The sequence below is a fragment of the Macrosteles quadrilineatus genome, unplaced genomic scaffold (assembly GCF_028750875.1).
Source record: "Macrosteles quadrilineatus isolate MER2022 unplaced genomic scaffold, UCM_ALF_1.0 Scaffold_8__2_contigs__length_117827958, whole genome shotgun sequence".
Taxonomy (NCBI): Eukaryota; Metazoa; Arthropoda; class Insecta; order Hemiptera; family Cicadellidae; genus Macrosteles; species Macrosteles quadrilineatus.
Genome location: NW_026542601.1, coordinates 60,655,093 through 60,672,254, shown reverse-complemented (window position 1 = coordinate 60,672,254; position 17,162 = coordinate 60,655,093). Strand labels below are relative to the sequence as shown.

Here is a 17,162-nt window from a genome sequence, read left to right as displayed (position 1 = left end):
CTGAAGAAGTAGGTAGTGATATTGATGTAAATTATCAGCCAGATTCCTAGCTATGGTTAGGCTATGCATTCTTAGCTAAACGCTATGTACTGAAATCAGTTTTTTGCCCATAACTTATTTATTTGCAAATATGCTTCCTTATATTATTATATATTTGTAATCCTCATAAAATTTAGAACAAAGTGGCTATTTTCAAATATTTATAGGCCTATAATTTATACAATTTCATTAGGCGCGAACTTATTTTTTTTTTGAAAATTTTCGAAATTATATTTTTTTTACCTAAAAATTTTTTTTTTTGAAAAAATGTTCCTTATGTTTTATATATAATATTGAAGCCCATGATTTTCCAAACAAAATGGTATATAGAACATTAGAATTAACATTGTTTTAAGCTTCTCAGATCCGTTTTAATAAAACCTTGCAAATGCGCCAAAAATAGGTGGACATTAAGGCCTAAACTATGGACACTTGGAGGGTTAAATTACTTAAATAACAAGAAAAAAATTGTAAACAAAACACAACCTTTACAGTGCACCGGACAGAACTAACAATAAAATTGGCTTCAGCTGCTCCATAAGGATGAGAAATCTACTAAGGGAGCATTTTTTATCTATCTGTTAAAATTGAAGCCGCTCACTGTGTAGATCAACAACTGAGGCAAAAATTAATAAAATAAAGTATCGCAAAGATAAGATAAACAAAACCGTTTTAAATGAATACCAAAACAAACTTATAACTTATAATCACTCAAGAATTCATCTAAATATATGGAATTCCTAAAGTTGAAATAATACAACTGTATAATGCAATTCAAATGTAGAAATTAAATTAAATTTGAAAAAGGTGAACTAAAACTTCATATTTAGGCATCCAAAACCTACCACATCACTAACACTAACTGTGCCGTTTTAACAACATGCCCTACTTAAAGCAAATGCTTAGTGCCTGTCAGCAAACCAAGATATTGTTTCAACACTCTCACATATTCACCAAGCATTTTTAAACATTTCCCCATCTCTATCTTGTAATAACCTACATACCATCACAGGAGTTTGATTTTTGTTACAAAAACTATTACCGTCATCAGGATTAATTATTCTACTTGATGATCTTTGTTAAAAAATTAGATGGTCTCAGTAATAAATTTGTTAAAGACTACTTACATTTCTTTGACACACTTTTTTTATGTGAAAATGTGTACTCACTTGTATCAGTGTCTTAGGATGGGAAATATTATTAACATATCAATAATTATGTATTATTGACCACATATTCTTTGAACTTTTTTATAACCTTGTTTTATGTTTTTTGTGTGATTCTTAGCAGCTTAAATGCAATTCCCGTCTGCATGTTTGTAATGGTAGTACACTTTTTGTTCATTAACTAACAGCCAAAGTTGAGACCATGCAAAAAAACCTGAAACATTGTTAAAAGGCTTCCTACTTTTTTGTCTATTTGTTTTCTATTTAAATCACCTCTAATGAGCAGTTGCAAATAATGATAACTTACTTTCTGGTTTGACACTAAAATAAGATTTCCTCAATTGCTAGTTCACCAATGAAATCAATTGGAATAGAGGGAAATATGCTAATAATATCCTTGGGGAATGAAATATACCCTATAAATTTATGTTAGCATGAAAGATTGGGTGTGGCTATTGATATAAGGAATGGAAGAGGGTTGGCAGGGGGTGGATTCATTACAAGACAATTGTGTCAAGGAATTTCAACTATCTTGATTTATTCGTTTCGACATTCTAGGACCTTTAATTTCCAAACTAACCCTTTTCTTGTTTTTTTTTTATGTTGATTGATTCAGAGTTGAACTTTGATATTTCATTTATAACAGTTTTACCTTTGTGTGGGCAAGTTATTTCAAATGATTATGACGTTTATGGTAAACACCAAAGATGGCTTTTGGCCATTGGTTTTAAGGATTTTGTAAGATATTAGTTTAGCAGCAGGCTTACTTCTGACAACAATATATGGAAATGCACAATTAAAATAAACACATAATCCCAGAATTTCCAGGGCTACTGACTCTTTCATCAGTAGTAGGCTACTGTAGTTTTTGTACTCGTAGGGTTTTCTGGTTGGCGGTAAGTATGCTTAAACCTCCATTACAAAATCTTTCAAATGGTTTGTTTTTTTATTCAACAGTTCAATAAGAGTATAGCCTAACTCTTCAAAAATATTAAGAATGAACCAGAAAATTTTAACTTAGACAATTCTTTTGGAATATAAAATTGAAAATCTTTTGTAATCCATAAAAGAATTAGATTTACTGTTTCTAATTTTTTACAGACTTTTTAGTCTCTTATGTGGTGGTAAGGAAAAAAAAGTTATTTTAGCTTTTTTTATATGCCTCATAAATTAAATTTAAACAAAAGTTAGTAAACTAATGATATTTGGTAAATTTTAGCTAAATGTTAGTGAACTGAATATAAAAATTAGTTTTTACAAAATTATTTAGCATTACCTACGATTGGATTGAATAATTAATTAGATGTGAGATCTTGATTTTAAATTGTAACAAGAGGAGGGTCGTTATCACACTATTTGTCACTGCAGTACTAAATTTAACCAAGACCAATGGAATCCTTTTCATATTAAATTAAAGACGGTTTAAAATTTTGCACTAACAAATGCCATTTTCCTCTTTATTGCAAATTGCAATTCATAATCACTTAAACAAAATCTATTTCAGGGACTCTGTGATGTACCGAGGAGCGATGTTGAACATACACAAGTACCACCTGAGAGCAACGTCTTGCCCTGACATATATCGCAACTCCATGACAACCATAGCTCGGGAGGCACCTGAGGTGAGAATCATTGGCTAAATATACGGTAAAAATAGATGAAATCAGAATCTGTTGAATGTGTTGGTGAGTTAGTGATTCAGTTGATAGTGTGACAGACCACGGATCCCTGGCAGCAATGTTGTGGGTTCGGATCATGGTACTGGACACAACAATTGATCTGTACAGTTTGACTCTCTTACTCTACCAGCTTACGCCTTGCTTTGCTGGATACGTTCCACGCTCAGTCCCGAGGCCTACGTGGACAGGCAAATGCAAGGTTAAAAGAGGTCGCCGAAAACATAAAAAAGTAGGTACTACCTGATGGAGAATCATATAGAAATGTTATCAGAAGATGGACGGAGATCCCCGTACAATTATTTATTCACATATTGTCCTATCTACTTTGCTGTATTGGAAGTATCTCTTTTGCAAGACTCCTTCTCAAGACTAAACCAAAGACGAGATAATAATTGTGATCTAAGATGATTTAATCAATATCACGATATACTCGTGTATTGACCTAACTATATAACTTTCATTATCTCAACAGACAATAATTAATTAGAAATCACCTGGAAAATAGAACATAAATAACTGTCTAATAAGATAAGATGTTCAATAACCCAACTAGGTGAGCGATTTTTATATCAATTATTTAAGATGGGGATGCCACTAGGTGCGTATTTTAACCAAAATATGTGTAAAAGAGTGTAGATTGTTAAGAACCATGCACCAAACGTGGAAGCCCTTTCAGATATTCTCTCTGCCTTAAACACAATTGCTCCCTGGCATCAGCATGTACAAGGCATTTAGCCACTTAGCATTGTTTACTAGCAAGTGTCAGAGTCAATTGGTCAATACAAACACTTCCTTGCCACTTGACAGTCAATCAAACATGAGTCATCAGCTGGCACTTTGAGTTGTGGTTTATAGGCTTTGATAAAAAAAAAAATAATAAAAAAATGTAGTATTGTTAATCCTTGAAACTCCATAAATTAGTGATTTAATTATACTCAGTTTCCGGTGGAGACACACACACACTAACGAAAAAAAAGTAGCAAATCACCTGATTCAAGATGACTCACCAATAATTTATACCCATCACGTAAACCTCCGCCAGAAGTTTAATTATCTTAGAATTGCATCTGATATCAATTCATAGACCTACCTTAGGGCTATGCCTCATAGATCTATAAAGCATTTCTTTTAGTTTAATTGATGGATATAATATATGGACCAACATGATTCGGGTGACATTTAATTGCGTATCATTTGCTTTGGCTTGAAACTTTCAGATGTTGTATTTGCCCAGGTTTATGTCCTATAATAAATAGTTTTGCCAGAATATCTACCAACTGTTGTTCTGAATAGCCTATAAGAAGGTTTCAACTGACTAAAATATCGCCATGTGTAGAACGAGCACACAGCTAGTATCAAATAATATCTTTTCAGCTCTAAGTACTTTTTTAGACACAAACACCCTGTTCAGAAGTTTTTTGGTACTACATTCTTTTGTCGGACATTGTCTTTAAAGTCCAGACTAATTGGGAGTTAAAAAACAAGCACAGAGAGGAATAGAAACTACAACTAAAGGAAAGTGACAAACATGCAAGTATTATTTTTACTCTAATAGCTGAATTCATATCTTATTATTACTGCTTCGCCACAATGTTACAGCTATTCAACCCACCTTGTGGTTTGTGACTTCTTATTATTATTACTACCCAGCCCCAGTCGTAGGTCTCTGCTTGTTTTACTGAGTCACAGTATTTTTACTCATCTGTTATAGAACTGGCGAGAGGATCTGAAAGAGCTTCTGAGCGATATGATGGACTTCTCTATGTTTCTGGAGCTCCACTTTCTGCTTATGTCCCTCGCAACCATCCTTCTGTTCACATGGTTTATTGTGCCGTACTTCTACATCACTGACTTCATGAAGGTAAAGCGCCACTCTGGTTTCTCATTCATAATACAATTTAGCTGTGTCCCTATTCCATCTATTGTACCTTCTTGTTATAACTTACACTCAAAAACAGCTTACCATGTGACTTACAGATCGTCTGTAATGTTTGTCACAAATAGACTGATGGCTCATAAATTAGCCCAACCATTTCATTACCATATGGCTTGTTCACCAATTTATAATGGTTTACGATACCTGATAGAATTCCTTTTTTGCTGTTTTGGCAACTACTTTCGGTACATCTTAACCATCATCAGGCCTCAAGGTGTCAGGTAATAACTTCCAGTACCTAAACGGAGTGCTAAACATCCGGAAACTAAACAACTCTTTGAAAATGAACCAATTTGACTTCCGGTATAATATTTCATCAGTGAAAATTTTATTCAGAAAGAATAAATTTCTAAATAAATACTAAATGGTGTTTTTTGCTAGGTCTATGGGATGACAGAAGACCAAGGATCAGTTATAATCAGTGTCATCGGAATAACCAACACCATTGGAATGGTGAGTACTGTTATAAAATGTATCTCCTTAGGTACCCTTAATAAACATCTAGATGAAAACATGAACGTTAAAATCTGAAAATAGGTAAGTTATTCTTATTTTAAAGTCAATACCTCTGCATTTTTTTATTATTTAATTTAACATTGATTTTACCTGAGAGAAAGTTATTGCTATTTGAAATCAAAATTCAAACATTTATATTACTTTCAAACTGAATCTAGCAAGGCTAATTTTATCCAATTATCCAATTTAGAAAAGGAAAATTTGCCTGGTTCGTTTCACGATAAAACTTGAAATCTTATCAGTTCAATGCTTTGCTTTTTTACAAGTATAAATCTGGATGTTTACAAACTGTTATGTTTAAAAAATGAATCTAAACAACAAATCTGTTTCCTTATTTCTTCCTTTCCAACTGTTTTGAAATCAACTAATGTTTGATGATAATAGCAGCAGTTTTCTATTTTTCAGTAACCAAAGAACGAAGGGTTTTCTCAGCATGACATTTGATTAATTATATTTACCATCCACACTCCTCATAACCTTGCCAAAAACAAGCTGTTGTTCATTTGAAATACCTCAAACCTTGCCAAATTGGCACATAGGTTATAATTTATGGATGCATTTTAGTTGTGTGATTATAAAGACAATTTTTAGATTTTTACATAAAATAATATTTACTAGAGTACCTGTTGCTTGAAATCGAGCAATTGTCAAGTACCGATATTATACAGAAGTTATTTTAAAACTACAGTAATAACAGTCATAATTTTCGATGAGTTTAAAAGACCCGACTAAATAAATGCTTAATTGAAATACTCATGCTATTTTAGCGCTTTGAAATAATAAACGCTTCTCGTAAAAATATTTTAGCATTTTTTTGGACCCGGCCTTATTTTTAGTGTTTTCTACAAATGTTTCCCGACTTAAAGCTGTTACCAGTAAACATTTCTTGCATGTATTTATTTGATCTGACTTTAGGTGGGTTTACTTTACCACTGTGACAACATGATGTGTATATTCTTCATGGTTTTTTTACTTCCAAAATAAGTTGCTTAGCATAACTGGCAAAAACGATTCATCTTCCCAAGTGATTGTGTACCTGGATTCCTTACTGTTAGACTAGGCCTCTCCTCTACTCTTCTCATACGTATACGATTTTGCCCCCTCCTGTTTTCAATATTTCTCCTTTACTTACTTACTTACTGGAGTGGCCACTGGTACCCTAAGAGGTACTTGGCCTCGCCCACACACTGCCTCCAGATCTCTCTGTCTTTGCTGTCATTTTCACTCCTTCCCAGTCTTCTTACATCTTTTTGTACTTGATCCTTCCATCTAAGTTTGGGACGGCCTCGTGGTCTCCTGCCTTCGGGGTTTCTATCAAGTACATTTCTCGTAGTGGAGTCCTCCTCTCTTCTCGAAATATGACCAAACCATCTCAATCTTCTGCTCTTGACTTCCGCTATGATGTCAGGGTCTTTATAGCGCTCTCTAATCTCGATGTTGTGTCTCATTCTCCATATTCCATCTTCGAGCGTCGGGCCATATATTTTCCTGAGAACCTTGTTTTCAAATGTTATAATTTTCTTTTCTATTTTTTTCTATCATTCCTTTAAACTCAAGAAATCTTCTGTTCTTCCAACAAAACTGATTGTCTATAACCTCCTACCTATTATAAACATCAATATTTACTCCCAAAAAGCTGGTGAGTTTCTTTTGATATACAGCTGTTTTTTGTTTTTAAATTTGTTTTCAATGTAATTCTTATGGGGAAAATGCGACCTATGAGCGTGTCTCGTGCCTTTAAGGGTAAGAGTTATTAATAATGCTAAACCCTTTGAGCAAAACTACGAATTGAGACGAATTATTTAACACCTCAAACGTTAAAATCGGTCCAGAAATAACTGAGGAGTTTTGTTCACAAAAAACAGCCCTCACGTATTAATATAAGAGATTACTTTTTATACTTACTTAAATAATTTTCTTTGAAATGGCGACCATAGGAAAGTAGGTATTTTAAGCCAAGTATGAATGGAGATGAGTGTAGGATGAGTGGCGCGATCTTGTAGTCTTGTTAGTGACTAAGGCCTACATGTTCCTTAGATACAGCTGTTAATTAATAGCCGATACATCAAAACATCCAAAATTTGGTGGCAGAGACTGATTTATGTATCTGGTTTGGTGCCCTTAGGCACTGATAGCCACCATCTCCATACACTTTGTAGGTTGTCCATGGAACTGCGTACGAAAATAAATTGCAACTTCTTTGATGTCAGTGGCCGCTGCCTCTGTACTGTTCGTAGTCACAACAACCAGCTGTTGCGCATAGGCATCATTGTCAGGCCCCACAGGCCATAAAGTCACAAATATTTCTCTGGGTGTTGGTGTTATAAATATGTTACCATATCAGAGTTTTGTAAATGCAGAACAGACACAAATTAAATATAAACATTGTGTTTGATAAGGGAACCTGCCTTTTTTTATTCATGCATATTCAAAAATTTTTTTAACCTTTGTAACTAATGTGACATTAAAAGTAAAAAAAAACAAAAAAAACATATTCTTGCCTCATTATTTTGACTTAGGCCCCAGTGGCTATCTTGCATGCTTTAACACTAGACTAGAATTTGTTCCAATTAATCACACACAACAAGCTATGAGGTGTGAACAATTTAATTCCTCAGGTCAGTCAAATAAAACAACATTTAACAAGGAAGCGCCGAGTGGTTAATAAAGTGTTGACATTTGGTCAATCAACTGACATTGGACGTCTGTCTGTGTCAACACTGATGAGTCAATTGGTTTAAACTTTTTGTGACTCACAGACTAAGCAGTTTGATCTAGACCTCTCTAACTCAATTGCCTCACTCAATGTGTTTATTGAAGTAAAACCAGTTCTTTCTGACTTTAAATTTGAAATATCCGCCTATCTTAGTAATTTTAAACATGTCATGAAAAAAAATATGTGTATTGTAATTGTAATTTGGATCAGTAGGCTCTCTCTGATATTTGTTGAATTAATCATAGTTTGTTGAATAGTCACTGCAAATTTACATTCTGGCGATCTTGGCGAGGCTTTGGTACTCTAATAACATGTATTATACCACAACCTTGTACTGTCTCATAAGTTAATGTGTTCAACCATTGAACTGTCATATATTTTTCTATTTCTCACCCACCACCACACATATTTGCTGTAAGGCTGACTTGTGGTTTAGGTAGAAAGAAATTGTGGTATCTCTATCATCGGCATGCCGCTGATGATGTTCAAAGTGTTACCTATTTGTTCACACATTGTACAATGTTGCCAGATTGGGCTGGGGTGGGCCGGAGACCAGCCCTGGATGAATGTGCCCAAAGTGTACGCAGTGTGTCTGGTAGCTTGTGGTATCTCTATCATCGGCATGCCTCTGATGATGTTTAACTACTATCTGCTGATGGTGACTTGTGCTCTCTTCGGTATCTTCTTCGCCTCCAACTTCTCATTCACCCCGACCATCCTGGTACAGTTGATACCTCTGGAGAGGTTCACAACAGCTTACGGCCTTGTGTTGTTGTGTCAAGGGATTGGCAATCTTCTGGGCCCTCCGTTGGCTGGTGAGTAATATTACTTCCATTACTTACCTTACCTCCTTGGCCACTCAAACCTAAGAAGGTTTTTGGCCTCGCCAAAAAGTTGCCTCCACTGCTGCGTTGATAATAATTTAATATTAATTTACTTCCATTAGCGATAAAATATTTTGTAGTTTTCCAAGCTCAAGTTTACCATTTTCCTTTTCATAAATTCAAACCTGCAAGATGTTAAATCACAAGATGTGATGATTATGCTACAATTTTGTGAAGAATAAAACATGAAAATGTACTCCTAGTCTTTTACATGTGATATTCCCCCTACAGAGTACAATACCCCTCTATGCACCTTGGGACCTGACTATTGTACTAACAACATGAATGCCCAAACTGTCAAAAGTCAGTAAAAAATATTCAAATATGCCTCAAACGTCTATTTTATCATTGACTATTGGATACAGAAGTTAAATAAATAGTTATGGATTTTAAGAAAACAGTTGACTGTTTTGGTTTCATTGTTCCACTTATAGACTAAATGTTGCAGTTTATGTGCTTCTGAGCACAGTTTATACAAAAATATTGTCTGAACCATCCAAAAGTCTGAAATTTGTTAATTAAAACTAGTTAGTACAGTTATTACAGATTATTGCAGACGTCCCGATTGGTAAAAGAAAAACTTTCATGATGTTTCATGATCTGGATGTTTCAAGAAGATTTAACAATGTTCTCAGATTATAAAATATTAAACAATTTAAAACAACAGAACACAAACCCAGCCGAAGCTGAAAAAAAAACCAATAAAAACCCCCCACAAAACATCATAGTAGTTAAAAAACAAATATCCAAACAACAGAATGCAGAATCAGTATTAGATTCTAGATCCCAAATCATGAAAACTTTACTTTTCACTAATTGTGATGGAAAATCTCCGCAATAATCTTGTAGATAAGATAATGTAAACTCGCACACAATCACAATAAAGAAACTTTGAACAAAAAACCAGTTAGAATCTACTATTTATTCTCAGGTGGAATCACATTTAAAGTTAAAATTTATAAGGCTGATTGGTGTGTTGGTGTTTAGGTTGGATGTTTGACCTGACACAAGATTGGGACTTGAGTTTCTACATGGCCGGGGTCTGGATCATTGTCAGTGGAGTGTTAGTCGCCTTCATACCTTACACCAAAAACAGGCTCATCTGGGGCGAGGGCACACTAGAGAAGGATAAAGATAGCATCGCTTAAACATTGTGAGTTTTAGTTGTAATTATCCTGCATACTTTCGGTTTAGAGTGCAATGGAGTCTCAACTATCCGATCTAAACCAGCCTTGGCAATGCCGGATAAACGGAAAGGTTGGATAGCTTGGGAAAGGTTAATAAAGTTTTTCTATTAAGCCTTTAAGTTTGTTTTTTTACTGCATAGTTTCAGTGCAATAAAACAATCAGAAAGATGAAATATGAAAGACTTAGTATAAAAAATTCCTAAAGCCCTTGGGAAGCAAAACAGGTTGTCTCAATGTACATTACCCGCTACAGTGTTCAGTCATACCACACAAAAATAGCTGAAGATTTCTTGGTACAGATCTTGGTTGTTCGTAGCTGGAGAAACCTTTTATGGTTTGATATACCATTTGAGAAACCTTTTGGTCTGTGTTTTATTGTTTCTTTTATTAATTTATTATAAAATACAAAATTTTTATAAATACATAGTACTGAATACCGTACTTTTCTCGTGAGGAAGACACTATAAGGAACTCGTTTTAAATATTCATTATTATGGTCAATAGTTAGGATTAATGATATAATTCTGGAACCTTTTCTCTGTCCTGTACAGTTTTTATCACATTATTCTAGGTATTTTCTAATGTAAGAAATTTGTGAATTTCAGGTGCTTCAAGCAGTCTTTTTAAGGAAATCTTTCAGTAAGTTTTTCTATAAGATATCGGTCAAGCTTTTAACTCTACGTTTGGACTCCAAATTTCCAAATTTATTTTTAAAAATAGTTTCTTAATAGATTCTACATATTGTTAGAAAGAGCGTACCATTAATTAAGTAGCAAATGCAAGTACTTAAGAGATGTTTTAGAGCTTTGTACATCAAAATGATGTTTAATAGCTTTATTTTAGCCAATAAATATGGTAATATACTGTATATTTATAGTCCTGTGTTCTTTATGTGTAGGATTCAGTTTCTTAAGTAAAACCCTAAATTACTTAAATAGTGTTTAGCATTTTATTTGTCCTTGTGATTAGCTTAGTGTATCAATTACACACTAAATAATAGTATGATCAATGAAAATATGTTTAACATTGTATACTTAATAGTTTTAAGTTCAGTATTTCAAGGGCAGTTGAGAAAAAAAAAAGTGTTTTCTCAGTAAGTAATGACAGTTAGTTAGTTACAGCGGTATAATCTTTTCCAGAAAAGATTCATTAAAACTTAATATTTTGTCCTTAAGAATCTTCCTCTTTGGTAAATTTACTTAGGAAATAATAGGTATTTAAAGTTAATAGTTTTATCTAAATGTATTTTTGACTGAAATAACTACCCTCCAAAACAATTAATTTCTCACTGTAATTTTTTTTATATAAAAGTGAAACCCGTCATAATTTGTTGGTATTTGTTGATATTGTTTTTAAAACTCGTAGATTTTGTGATTGTTTTGTTGTCTGCCGTTATAAATTATTAATAAGCCAAAAAGAAATTACCCACATATCTCATTAGCTTAATTTATATTGTTAGAGTCTCTACCATGAATAAAATTGAACTAGATGCAGAAAAAACCGGGTTTGGTCAATCAACAGTGTAAATGGTAGAGTTATCAAACTTGCCTACTGTTGTGGTGCATCAACAATTAATTGTATAGGGTAGTTAATTGTGTGTTTTGCACATTTAAGTAATTTTTCTTAATGTCCACAATTGTGTACAAACCATTTACATTGTTTGCTAGGAGCATAATATTGTACATTATGTTTGTGCTTCCATTCAAGTTTTAGATTTTTTTGTTGTTTTGGAGTACCAATGTTAACCCTTTGGGTGCCAGAAATTTATTTTGGTACTTTCCAAAAAGTGCCAAAGTTTTTTACTAGGTATGTCCGAAAAGTGCAAGGCTTAGCGTATTGAGCAAGAATGAAAATCTTTAAAAGTATAAATTTTCATCCCAAAAGTGCCAAGGAACAATATATTGTGCCTCGATCGTATGAAAAATCTAATGAAATAATCGTTGTTTTAAAATAACAACTGAGTCGACCATAATCGAAAGTCGCACCGGCCCGATAATATTGTTGTGAAGTAGTTTTTGGATGTTCCATGCAAAACGATATATCGTTGCATGGCACTCGAAGGGTTAAGAGTTGGTGTTGCAGAGGTTTATAGATTAGAGAAGAAACTTATTGCAAAAAACTCACAGTAAATTATTTATGATAGAACGATAGAAGTTTTAGCAGCATAAACGTACATATTTTTCTTAATATTTAAACAAAGTTGTGAACTGGTGTAATTTAACCTCTACGTGAAAAGTTAACTTTACTTTCTCAATTTGAATCTTGTTACTGAGTCTAAATTTAATGAAGCTTAATAACGTACTGCTACATTTGTATTTTGGAGCAGAGGTAAAGAATGTATAATTTTATGATCCTAATTGAGAAATACATATTTATTTGTGGGTGATTTCTTTTGACTTTTCAAAAATATGAGTCTAAAACTTAATTCTGATTAATACGATCAATGTATGGAAACATTTACTTGGAAACTTTGAAATCTAGTTTTGCGTATTTGTTACTTTATGGAGTATTCTCGCTTGGGGATCTTTATTGTGTATCGTATACACAAGTTTTATTGTTTGTGTTACAAGTGCTTTAAGTAGTATTTTTAATTAGTTTGTCTAAGGTTTGTACCTGTTAGTAATAAGGTGCTAGATTTTCCTGAAAGACTGTTAAAACACTGTCGATATTTCAGATAGTTTTTTTAGTTAGTTTTTGTTAGTTTAGACTTAACCTATATAATGATTGTAGAAAGTTAAGTTTTCTCAAAGGAATATAGTCAAAATCAAAACAATCAATATAAACAAATAACCATACAGATAGCATGAGTGATCTAACAATACTTGTCATTCTAGTTCTGGCCGGTGAAAATTCCCTAGTAGTTAAAAATAAATTTATCTTCTGTATAGTATAAAACATAGTTTAGATCAGTGGCGGCCGGTGCATCAGGGATTTTGGTCGGAGTACTTTTATTACAGAAATAAACACACTAAAAACGTGTTTTGGAATAATACAGAATTTTTGACACACAAATTATTGTGCATCGAAACTTTAAACAGATAGTGATAAAGGAACTCTTTAATATTACATTTGGTTAAGATCATTTAGTTAAATTAATTGAACTACATTGTTTGAATCTTTTATCACAGACCCATTGTTGTTGTTGTTATGGTTTGGTGATCCCTCCAGTCTCTTCTGGTTTGTAACACTTGTTTTACGTTTACAAAATTGGAATTATAAATAGTACTTTTTAGCTCAGAGTTATTTAATTATGGTATATTGATAGTTTTTTACAAATAATATTTTGTTTTTTGCTTGGTTGGATTTTTTTTTACCAGTTTTAACTAGCAGTTAATTATAACTATTTTTCTTATTTTGTTTCTTTTTATTTCCTATTATTTGTAATATAAGAGAAAATAAATCAACGAAACTAGGACTTCCATAAAAGTTTGAAATGCAACCTGCAACTGAAAATAAATTATCTTTTCTTACAGTCACCCGACAAAGTTGGCTTCCTTGTACTGTTCATAGTACAGAAAGCTGCTAATTGCTGCATATTTATACTTCGTCGTACGGTTTATGCTTTGGCGCACATCAGGATTCCAACGAAACAACACAAAACAGCGTGGTTCTACTGTATTATGCACGTAATCCGTGTACGCTTGGAAATAGGTTGGCAACACTTAAAGATAATAATACCATGAGCAGCTGATTGACTATTATAACTACGATTTAACCTGTCATTTTGTGTTTATAGTTTTGGTATTTCTGAACTTTCTGGACTTTCCTTTAAAACGTTTTTAAAACATTCCTACGATCTTAATAAACAAGAAAATACCTTTAAAGCATTTTTTGTAGGCGGGGAAACCACTTCAAATTACAAAAACATACGGAACTATATTCTCAAGTTGCGGAGCACATTTCTTGCCGAGGAAAAATAGCGGAGTGATACGGACCGGGTACTACTTTCTCTAGGGCACCTATTTGTGTTGCCAGCTGAACCTAAAAACGTGTTGTATAGTGTTTGAAAGACTAATTATTTATATGCTTTATAGTGACTGTAGGAAAAATATAATGTGTAACACGAGTGCAAAAGGCGTTTGCTGCACTCGAGATCATTCCGCACTCGCCTGCGGTTTGTGCGTAAACATTGCTCTCGTGTGCAGCAAAGTGCCACTTTGCCCACTAGTTACACAAATAACACTATATTCTACTCTCAATAACAATTTCCATCAAACGGCGTCTAACTGTCACTGTGACCTTTTCATCAGTCTAACAAAATAATTATAATTACAAAAAAGTTAACCACACATTGCTTATGGTTACTTATAACTAGATCATAAGTATTTAGTTTCCTGCACCATCATAAAAAGAAGGCTGTGCTTTTATTAGTGTTTGTTTTATTCTTTACACATTATTTGTTAAAATATTGCTAATCAATCATTTTTTGTAGACTAGGAACCGGATAGGCTTAGATCTTCATTTGCAATATTAGACTGGACAATCAGATAACGATTTTAGACACAAAATATTTCCATAGATATAAAATAGTATATCACTTTTTGTTAAAAACAAAATAGTAAGTCTTTAAGGTTGGTCAATGATTTTGTTATCAAACAGGTACTGTTTTGTGTGAGCATCAAGTAAATTTTTCTTGTGCTGCCATTATCATAAATTATTAAGTGTGACAAAAGTTAGACATTTTGTCCGTGTTGGATTCACTATGGAAATAAGAGCCTGTGGAGAGAACCTAGAGCTGTAGACGATTCCAATTTGTTCCTACTTTTAGTTTACACATAGATTTTTCTACAATTGAAATCATCACCATGGTTAGTTTCCTGAGCAAGAACAGGTTTTGTTTTTGACTTGCAATGGCCAAAAACTCACACCTTCAGTTATGTTATTAATCAGAGTATCAGTCACGTTAGGAATTGGCAAGAAAATGAATAGCTTGACTCTAGATAAATAACTTATTTTAAGGCTCTGGTCTGTAATCTATAGATGTTAAGTGAATGGAAGATATGTGTAGAAATGAATAAGGTATTTTAGCAGCCTAGACCAACCTAAACTATTGGTACCTATTGTCATTTACTGTACTTGATCAATAACTTTTTGTTTTTATTCTTATTTTAATCATCATAAGTTTATTTCAATAGGATAAAATCGTATAGCCATTTCTAAGGATTTGAAAAACATTAATGTTTCAATACTACCTACCTACGTCAAACAACAGAGTCTTATATACTGCCTATAATGCCTTTGTACTATGTAATGCCTTGCCCGTATACTGTATAGACCTGTGAGTAAAAAGTTGCATCGAATGTTGTCTTTAATTTATTTTTCCATTGTTTGTGAACAATCAATAGTATTTTATTTTTTAAGACATCAAGATTAAACTTAGCCACTGTGTGAACGTTATTAGCAAACCATTTTGAAGTTTCTTAACTCTGCCATATGATTTTTTCATTCTATTCGATTTGCATGTTGTGAGCAAACTGGTCTATTGGTAGTGTGGGACTTCAGTCTTTGGGCTCAAAACCCACCAACCACCAATAGATTTTTATCTAAGTGAAAATGGCCCAAGCTTTTAGACCTTGTCTGAAGTAGTATTTAAAACAGTACAAGGCTAGAGCCTTCGTCCTAGGATGGGAAGTAAAGAAATAGTTGGATACTGTCCGCGAGAGTAAAGAAGTCCCCTGAGCTCTGGCCTATTCGTAGTTTGAAGGCGTTAGTCTTGAACGTTTTGCGCGACAATTAGAGCCGTCTTCACTCTGCTTTGCTAGTTGTTAGGCTTAATTTTTGTATGTAATATCTGTATGATTTTTATCAATGTATATCATAATATTTTTTGCATAGTGATACAATCGAAGGAAACCCTCGATTGTAACCTATTCCTCTCAAAACAGGTAATAGTTTTTTTACATGTAGAGACAATTCCTTTGTTCGTGTAAAAATCGCGTATTAGGGCCAGCGCGCACTATCCCGACCACGACCACGACCACGACTCCGACTGGTCAGATACGACCAGTTTTATAATAGGAATAAATGGAACAGCGCGCACTGGTCGGCTGGTCGGACCCTAGTTGGGCCCTGGTCGCACGACCAAAATTTTCCAGTTTGGTCGGGCCCGACCCGCTGGTCGTTGCAGCCAAAAATAGCACAGAATGTAATGGGACGACGCGCACTACCCCCGACTTGCCTCCGACCCAACCAGTACACCACTCAACCCCCAGTATTCCTAGACTAATCAAACGGCAAGCACTAGTTTTTTGCGCCGGTCTGTGAAGTGACTCATTTGGTAAAATGTCGCAGGATTTTGACACTTTTGAAACCCGTCTTCATATTGACGTAGCTCTTCATAAAATGTTGCAAAATGCCCTTTCAGACTGTTCTAATAGTTAACATTGGATATACCCAGTATAGTGTCTTCTTCCGCTTAACCACAGAAAACGTACTACTATAACCGGCTTAACGTACTTACAATACAAATGCACCATAACAACTACTTCTTCAACAATCATCTTGACACTGAAGTTTGTAAAACATTCGTTGCCTTGGTCGGGTCGTGCTCTGGTCACATGGTGAATGACAACCACTGGTCGGGCGTTTGGTCGTGGTCGTGGTCGTGGTCGGGATAGTGCGCGCCCGGCCTTACATCTACGATTACACGCCTATCAAAGCTATCTATTTGTACTCTATGGTTGTCAGCCTTTTTGCGTTTTTACCGGGTGTACAGAGTTTTGTATAGTAGCACCACGTTTTCTTAAATCCATAGCTACAAGGACCATCCAAAACAAAACAGAACACATGAGACTGCACTGAATCAAATTACGTGACCACATGATGATAATCCACTTACCAAAACAAAGATATGAGTAATTATGTTTACAACAGTTGTTTACAGACAGACATCGAGGCGAGGCGCCCTGATGCTTAGCGCCTGCAAATAGTACGCGATACCCTCCAAATATAGCTGCGTATCGCTCTTGCTCAAGGGACTTCTTTACTCTCGCGGACAGTACACATGTTGAGACTCTTTTATCACCTTCCGAGCTGTGAA

General features: G+C 34.2%; 1 protein-coding gene across 2 annotated transcripts in view; it reads left to right on the top strand.

Annotated features, from left to right (window-relative positions):
- The window catches only part of LOC128999365 (monocarboxylate transporter 14-like), a 45,599-nt gene extending 30,176 nt beyond the window's left edge, over window positions 1–15,423 (top strand). For both annotated transcript variants that reach the window (XM_054425832.1, XM_054425831.1), the window contains 6 exons: window positions 2,710–2,827; window positions 4,596–4,745; window positions 5,202–5,273; window positions 8,582–8,867; window positions 9,924–10,089; window positions 10,729–15,423. In XM_054425832.1, the coding sequence (XP_054281807.1) occupies window positions 2,710–2,827; window positions 4,596–4,745; window positions 5,202–5,273; window positions 8,582–8,867; window positions 9,924–10,084 (787 nt within the window). In that variant the 3' untranslated portion in view covers window positions 10,085–10,089; window positions 10,729–15,423. The remainder of the gene's footprint in view (window positions 1–2,709; window positions 2,828–4,595; window positions 4,746–5,201; window positions 5,274–8,581; window positions 8,868–9,923; window positions 10,090–10,728) is intronic.
- Window positions 15,424–17,162: the final 1,739 nt, after the last annotated feature.